The sequence below is a fragment of the Leptonotus elevatus genome, chromosome 18 (genome assembly GCF_054856555.1).
Source record: "Leptonotus elevatus isolate MCC_2025b chromosome 18, RoL_Lele_1.0, whole genome shotgun sequence".
In the NCBI taxonomy this organism is placed as follows: Eukaryota; Metazoa; Chordata; class Actinopteri; order Syngnathiformes; family Syngnathidae; genus Leptonotus; species Leptonotus elevatus.
This window is the reverse complement of record NC_141256.1, coordinates 8,384,986-8,393,227: the sequence shown is the minus strand read 5'-3', so window position 1 is coordinate 8,393,227 and position 8,242 is coordinate 8,384,986. Positions and strand designations below refer to the sequence as shown.

General features: G+C 40.2%; 1 protein-coding gene and 1 non-coding gene across 2 annotated transcripts; both read right to left on the bottom strand.

Moving 5' to 3' along the window:
* Positions 1 to 6: 6 nt before the first annotated feature.
* On the bottom strand, positions 7 to 6,085 carry tram2 (translocation associated membrane protein 2). Its single transcript, XM_086061342.1, has 11 exons — positions 5,868 to 6,085; positions 4,810 to 4,873; positions 4,529 to 4,638; positions 4,257 to 4,373; positions 4,120 to 4,178; positions 2,748 to 2,832; positions 2,416 to 2,486; positions 2,216 to 2,320; positions 1,990 to 2,133; positions 914 to 1,071; positions 7 to 798 (listed from the first exon to the last, which is right to left on the bottom strand). The coding sequence occupies exons 1-11, from the start codon at positions 5,985 to 5,987 to the stop codon at positions 722 to 724; spliced, it is 1,110 nt and encodes a 369-aa protein (XP_085917468.1). The 5' UTR covers positions 5,988 to 6,085; the 3' UTR covers positions 7 to 721.
* A 534-nt stretch (positions 6,086 to 6,619) lies between these two features.
* On the bottom strand, positions 6,620 to 6,693 carry trnai-aau (transfer RNA isoleucine (anticodon AAU)). The gene has a single exon. It is a non-coding gene; the product is annotated as a tRNA-Ile (tRNA).
* Between the last annotated feature and the right edge of the window lie 1,549 nt (positions 6,694 to 8,242).

Below are 8,242 nucleotides of genomic sequence, written 5' to 3'. Positions count from 1 at the left end.
AGAAAATGAAGATGAATCTTACCTTTTTTTTTCTTCAGAAAATGGCATTATTCATCAATGAACATTTCATGGAATGGCATGCGATAAAGTACATTTATGACGTGCGTCTTGGGAATGACAAATACGAGACGTGGTTTACTTGGGAGGAAATCTGGATACTTTTCGGGTTGGCAAAAGTCCCTCCCTTCCCATTATCTTACCCTTACACAGGTATGAGCTAACGTTAAGGTTGTCTTACATTTAAGCTTGTATTATTGCGGTATCAGTAACATTTTTTTTTTGCTACTCCCAATGGATCAGACTAGAAAAGAAGCGAAGCTGGCTCAACAGCAATCAGACGAGCAATACAGTACTTGGTAACGAGGATTACATGAACACTTTCAAAAAGTTGCTACACAGTAACATGTGCTACATACTGTGTTTGTACACTTCTGGCATTTTGCACTCCATGGTGCTCCTTAATATGAGAAAGCAGGTCATGAAGATCTATTACAAAAAAAACAAAAAAAAGATATGATGTGGAGAGCAAATGTCTCTTGGGTACAAGGAATTTCCTCGGATTTCATTTTCCAGCATTCAAAGCCTAAATTTGTAGTCATAGAGTCCCCCGGAGCGTGTCAGCATGGAACCCGACCGACCAGGATACACCAGCTCGCCCAATCGTGTTCAGGGATCTCGGCTTGGACCAGGCCACACCGCTCGGCTCAATCCAATTGTTTCCTTAGGGAGATTTCAGTTTTTTGATGCGAGGAGAGGTTCCGTTCTCGGCTTTTAGGACTCCGTTTTCATAATGCCCGACTAAAATTGTGAATAAGAAACACAACGATGAGAAGAGGGGAAATATACTGAATGTTATTATGCTGCGTTTGGAATCACAAAAATCCCTAGACACGCTTTTCTTTTGTATACTCACGAGAGTCCCGTTTCATTGGCCGAAGACCTTGTTTGGTGGCGGCCTTCTTGCGGACGGCTTGCTCATGTCGGAACTCCCTCCAGCGCCTCAGCTGGAAGCGGATAAACTTCCAGAGGAGCCAAGATTGTGTCAGGCATACCAGCAGAAGGACAGTCATCCTGAAACCCCCCCACCCAAAAAAAACAAGTGTGGACATCGGCTCACCAGACTAGGACAAAATATCCTACGACTACGTAGCAGTCATGCTCGTATATTGATATCACTCAAAAAACAATTGGGTCAAAAATAACCCAATAACTCTCTGGCTCATTTTGTACCAAGCAACCAAGAACGTTGGTTTAAAAAAATGACACAAGTTTTGACCCCCCCCCCCCCCCCCCCCCCACAGAATTTTTTTAAAAGTTGGGTTGATCCTTTTTTGACCCATACTGGGTTATTTTTGACCTAACTGTTTTTAGAGTGATATCAATTTGACTCAACTTTCTGGGTCGTTATGCACAAAACAATCCTTCAAAAATGTATTATTTTGTACAAAGCAACCCAGAAAGTGGGTAAAATTGACCCAAGTACTATCCCGTTATGACCCCACCAAACAAAAACACAATAAACTATACAAAAACTTCCTTTTTTTGTGATAAAAGTTTGCCAGTAAAAACTATGACTAACTTCCTTTTTTTGTGATAAAAGTTTGCCAGTAAAAACTATGACTACCCCACAGTCATGCTTGTGTGATGCTTGTATATTCATATCACACTCTAAAAAGAATTGGGTCAAAAAATAACCCAATTTGACCCAAATCTCGGGGTCATTTTGTATACAATTTTTTTGTGCTAAATGAAAACCCCCTAAAATTCTGTTGGTCACTTTTTGACTCATGTTGGGTTATTGTTACCCAATTGTTTTTGGAGTCTACACTCTAGTTGGGTCAATTTGACCCAACTTTCTGAGTTGCTTTGTGCAAAATGAGCCAATTTTTTTGGGCCGAGAAAGTTTGGTCAAATTGAGCCAAATTGGGTTATTTTTTTACCCAACTGTGCAGTACATAAGTAAATCAACGCATTGAGAGAATTCCTTACCTTATGAGGACAATGTTAAAATTGCCAGTCTCCCAGTCCAGCACCTGGTTCTCGCAGCGAGCCAAACCGAACCCAACAGCGAGAAACATGAGCGTGAGCGTCGACATGCGGGTAATTACGAAGCTGGCCGCCCACATGTCGAACCTAAAGGAGTGGATAAAGTACATAAAAGTATGTGCTAACCTTTGGAGGAAAAAAAAAAAGTCATGAAATGGGGTCAACTTGCATTTTCTGGTGATTCTCATCCGTGAAGTAGAAAAGCCTGGCAATGTGGAAGCCCAGCTCGGACACATACTGGAGGAAGAGCAGCACCAGACCCACCCGGTTCAAACTAAACAGGCCCACAAACATGTGTAGCTTCTTTAAAAAAGTGGCTTGTTTTTTTTGGGCACTTTTTGAATTTTTGCAGGTCAACCGGTTGCTTACTTTAGCACGTACGCTGCCAAGATGTGCAGCAGGTACAAGCCGATGTACTGCAGCTGACGAGGCATCTCCTCCTGGTAAATGACCAACACACTTGCACTGTCAAGTCACATTAATGTACAAAAAAATGTGACACAAACCGCACATACAGGGTGCTTCGCTAGAAACACGCCAGATGGATCTTGGGGTTGCAAAGGAGTCGAAGAAATTCCCACGTATTCACATTTTTTCCCCCCGTTATGTTCCCATTGGAAAGTTTCCAACTTTGAAAAATTCCTGGCATTTTGTACCCCTAGTAGTATCACCGCACACAAACCGATTTCCTCCTTACTGACCTTGCGCACTTTCTGGAAGTACAGTTCAGGCAAAGCATGGAGCCAGTAGGCCAGCTGAGTGAGGTAGAAGAACTTCACCTGGAACCTGAAATCACATACACGGACGAATATGTTAGTGTTCTCTACTATCGTGTTTTTGACCCCTCCCCCTGTATGCTAATGGCACATTCCTGTCTGTCAAACCTCTAGCGTCATTATTTATGGTCCCGGGAATTTGCTTGCTGAATAACAAGCAAAAGTGTGAAGAAAATGCTACACTTCAGGATTTTTTAAGTTGCCCCAGATTTTAAATGTCTGTTCATATGATGTCATCATAAATTACAAAATGGCTTGCTAACTTGTGGTGCAGACAAACAAAATGTAGCATTCCCATGAGCCCCCAGAAAGAAAATGGTTCGGTCAGCTTGTATTACGTCATTCTAGGTAAAAGAGGAAGTTGCCGACTAACTAACCAAAAATCTAAATTTTTCCACCCTTGATTTTTGCTTTTCAGTCACGACGGAACATTTCCCCTTAGCCCCGAATCAGAAATTGCACGGCTCCTTTATCAAGTCATCTTTCGTAAACTACTAACCTTGGGTTAATAACGCTTTCAAAAGTGTTTTAACTTGGGGTGTGAACTGCCGAGTACCAGGCGATTCGATCCATATCACGATTCATCGGTCACGATTCGATTAATCCCGATACGAATCACTATAAATTGATTATTGAGATATTTTTTTTAAACTCACATTTAGAAAATACTAATCAGTAAACATATACACTGTAAGATTTGTAGAACAAATTATTTATCTGAAACTTCAGGCTTTTAACAATCTGTTGCAATCCGTTTTGTTTGAGCAGCATTGAAATAAAATATTATGGCTCAATGTTCCATTAATATAACATTCTACCATGCTTAACGTGTGAACCCTAACCCCAAGTAAGATGTTTTGTTGAATATTTACATTAAAAAAAGTGATGTTTAAACATCGATTCGGCCGCATATCTTTCGTAAACTACTCACTAAATGGAATGCAGACAAACTCTAAAATGTTTCACTTAATAGTTTTTTCCTTGCGAGTGAAATTGACCTCATTTTGTCCGACGCGTCACAATAAATGGCTACGTTCCCAAGTGTGCGTGTGATGTTTTTTGCTATTTTTCCACCCACACTTGCCTCAATAATAATAATAATAATAACAAAAATGGTACAGTCTGCTTCGGTTATATTATGTAAACATGAAGTTGCAGACACAAGTTAGGCACTGTGCAATTTAGTTTCAGTTTTTCCGTTTAAGTCACGACGGATGGAAAATAATTGCACAGCCTTGTTGTATTACATCAGCATACATCAACATAAAAACATGTGGAAAAAACACATCCATCATACCTGAGGTGTGCGTGTGGATAGTTTTCCCAAAGTCTGCTGGGATGCAAAAGATATCCTTCCTGTGATATCAGACACAACCTTTTGTAATTCCATTCTACAGAAATTAGATAAGTATACAAAAATAGTGCGCCGCTCACAGTAATGAGGATGTAGAAGCTCCACACGCTGGACACCAAATGAAACACACACAGTTGACCCGACTCATTGAACTTGGTGTTTTTGCTTTTGGACAGATGGAGACGCCTGTTGATTTTCTGAGAGCGGGAACGACAAGCGGCAGGTTATAAATGCTGACTCGGCAAGAATGTGTCATTAAAAAAAAAAAGCTGTCACAAAGCATTTAAGCAAGCAATAGATTAAGATGGGCAGGGTAGTCAGATTGGTGAGCCCCAGTTTTGGTGGTACTCACATCCAATAGATACTCCTGCACCACTGCATGGAGGATGATGGTAATAAAGAAGTAGAAGAGGATGGTGGCGCAGTCTTTCCATCCGTATTGATACAACGTTGCTTCTCCATCTAAAAGACGCACAGCACATCAGGTTGGCTTAATACAAGTATTGTATACAGCAGTGTCTCATGGAACACTTTTATTGAGCAAAGGTACATATTTTTACTGTAGAAAAATCTTATGGGCAGTGTATTTCACAATTCTGTTGCACACTACACCTGTATGCAAGAATACAGTACCTGGTGTCAGTGTGGTGACATTGTATTGGGGCTGGATAAACAATATGGCGGTCTTTGCTGTTGCCTGAAAATACAAATTTAAATAGTCATTAGTTAATGGTGACCCATAACATCACACATTAGCAAAGCTGACACACGCACACAAAAAAGGTTTAAAATGGAACACAGCAGATTTGATTCTAATCTAATGATTTAAAATCCAATTAATCTAAATGGAACACTACGGGCAATAGTTAAGACACCTATAATATAGGTAACCCAAGGGGTCTTTTCAGGTGACACGTCACTTTTATATGAGAAAGAGGAGTGGAAACCCCCTCCACAGATCATTTTGTAGTACTACCATGGCATTTTGAAGCGAAACTCGCTTTTGTATTCCCAAAGTAAATTTGGAGGTAAATACACGTGTTTGTCGGTAATATGATTTACTTTGTGATTTGTTTAAAAATGCAGCCCTTGCCCGTCGTAGGACCTCAGGGGGGCTTGAGACGTGGCAGTGAACATCTAATGTAGTCAAGCCGGTAACGACAAAACGCTTCCGCTTCTGTTCTGTTTCTTTCACAAATAAAAGCGACACCTCTCGACGTGTGCACGTTTGAAGGCAAAAAAGAGCGCCTTGCTCTTATTTTGAAGGCGGCAGCCGCGTTGTTTCCTTCTTAGTCCGGCTTCCTTCTTTTTTTGTTACGTGACGTGATTCTGTTATCAAAAATGGTGCAGACACGCAGAAATTTGACGCTTTGAGTGCAAGATGTGTTTAGGCGGATAAACTTGCTGCACTAGTGTCAAAGTAGCCGATAATGGCTGTCGAAACAGTACTTTGCTTCCATTTAGTTGCTATTGTTTTGTCGACTGCAAAAAACTACATGTCACTAAAACTTGTAACAAGTAGTCGCCAAGTTTGCAGAAAAGTCTTCCTGCGGTTTGAGAAAAAGCTCTTCCCTCAGGAAAATGCATCTAAGCATCGAGTTTGACCATTATTTACATGCGTTCATGCCAACAGAAAGCAACTGTGTGGTGAAAGACGAGCGAGAGAGAAAGAGAGTTGAAGTCCATCTCACCTCAAACATCAGTCCAATCAAAATAAAAATGACCAAACTGAAGACGATGTCGGCGTGGTTTTGGATGAGAAACTCCTGACTGAAGAAAGGGTAACTTTTGTTTCTTCGGCGAAACGCCATGGCAGTTTCCTGCAACTATGCTACAATTCTCGAAAATCTTTTCTCCCCCTTCTTCTGACTACGAAGTTCAGTGAAACTTTCCCACTGTAGTGCGCATGCGCGTCTTCATAAAGGGCGAGTGACAAATCTGCGTATTAGGGCCACGTATATATATAAATATATATATTACTATCTCCTTATTTGGAAACCCGATCGAAAAGTATTGGCACAAACAGTCGAGTAGTACGCTACGTGTATTTCTCGTAAGTTTTTTTTTTAATTAAATTACTGTAAGAGGTAAGCTGAAAACAAGAGTTGGAACCGTTTGATTTATTCAAAATATGTCGAAATTATAGGAGGATAAAACGTGTTTGTTTTTTGCGTTGATTTAAAAAAAATGGAAAACAATTTGTGGTAGGGATAAGATGAACAGTTTAAAGTTAGAATCAGTTTTTAAAATGTGGAAATTAGAAAACCAAATAAATCAGATTTATTTATTTTTTTGCTTTTATTTTGAAAATTTAGGATAAAGTTGTAAAATTTGAATAAGCTGTAGACTGAAGAGGATGTTTTTTGGAGATCTTTTAGCGTTTTGTTTGTGTCCCTAAATATTTCCTTCAATTTATTTTTTGTCTAAAAAAGATAAAACAAGTTGGCCCGTACGGGGATCGAACCCGCGACCTTGGCGTTATTAGCACCACGCTCTAACCAACTGAGCTAACCGGCCATATCAAAATGAGCTAAACTTTTGGTTTATGTAGTTATTCACACACACGAATGCTTTTGATTATTTCAAGTCCAAGAACGCTTTAAGGTCCATATTCTCGTCTATGCGGTCCGTTTAACTTTTAATGCCGGCCGAGAACGCATCTGAAGCGGACTCTGTCCCAGTAGTTGTGGGTGAGCATCGTAAACAAGCGGCGACAATCAGTCCGCCAGTAATCATCACGACACAACGAAAGCACTTGTTTTACGCTATGTGTACACGGCTGTCAACTCGCAGTGCCTCTTTGATTCACTAAATACAATATTTTGCTGAACCTTGAGCGTAAATGATGGTGTAGTGTTCCCTCACTTTTCGCTGATGATACGCTTCAAGGTCCCCTTTCCCGCGGCGAATTTCCGAGAAGGAGAGGTTGACTTTTTTTTTTCTCTTCCATTGTACTTTCACGAGGATATTACGCCTCTATTAAGCCATTCGAAAAAGCCTAGAATACATACCAAGCTGCTGATTATAGGCTGCATTCTCCTAAAATTGAAAATGAAGTAGGGAGTTTGTCCTTACCACTGTTGTCGTACTTGCTCAGAGGGTACGAGCAAAGTTATTGACCATTTGCACCGACGTCACTAAATAAATTAGTGGCGGACTCTCCAAGGCACTTCTAAAAATCTTATGCAAAAACTTTGACCAAATCTGCCAAATGTATAGAGTATGTGGTGTATTTGTGCTATTTTTTTTTTTTATCTCTACACTAAATGCAATAAGATGAAAATGTTAAATAAAATCATATCCAGAAACACAGCACAAAAGGAAAGACAACAGAAACTATACAATAGATTAATATCACGCATCAGGACAATGTGTCACAGTTTACCGCAGAATGCCTTTATTTCACTCACCCCAATATGTCTGCATTTTATTGCTCATTTGAAGCCACGGGCGGCTTCGCAATTCACAGTTCAAATATCAAACAGGGTTTGAGTGCAAAAGAAATGCACATTTTTGCTTGGCTTTGGATTGCCTTCTTTTCACAGCAAAGTAAAAAAAAGAAAAAGAAAGAAAAGAAAAATTATTTTTTTCCCCTTAGCAATCGGCAGAGGTGGCAAAACCAGGTCCAGAAAGTAAAAACCCTGCCACAGTTTGGTTTTAGCCCTAAGTGCTAGCTAGCTAGCTCCCCGGGTGCTTGTTTACCTGCTAGGGAGTTTGCTCGCACGAGGTGCTATAACCAAACTGTGGCAGGGTTTTTACTTTCTGGACCTGGTTTTGCCATCTCTGGAATCGGGAACGCGCTAAAGAAAGTCACAGCAGGTTTCTAATGTCAAAGCCTCATCTCCAGGCTGACACATCAACCCAGCTCAAAACACAGCAAATTGATATGTTATATGCCAAAAATACAGTACAGTATACTGAGGCTGAGATTTTTGTTTGAATATGAATAATGTGTTAAAAAGAAGGGATATGGTTCAGGTTGTGCTTTAGAGAAGCTGGGAAAGTGGAGGCTTGTGCAGAGATTGTAATCATTTCAAGGTATATAGCCTAGTTTCTCTGTTTTGAT

What these genes read in the sequence shown, in the direction of transcription:
- tram2 (XM_086061342.1), bottom strand. Translation starts at nt 5,987, where the DNA reads ATGGCGTTTCGCCGAAGAAACAAAAGTTACCCTTTCTTCAGTCAGGAG. An exon ending in ACTTCCAGAAAGTGCGCAAG is followed by an intron (nt 2,487 to 2,747) that starts GTCAGTAAGGAG and finishes GTCATTTACCAG; the next exon opens with GAGGAGATGCCTCGTCAGCT. An exon ending in TTGGCAGCGTACGTGCTAAA is followed by an intron (nt 2,321 to 2,415) that starts GTAAGCAACCGG and finishes GGGCCTGTTTAG; the next exon opens with TTTGAACCGGGTGGGTCTGG.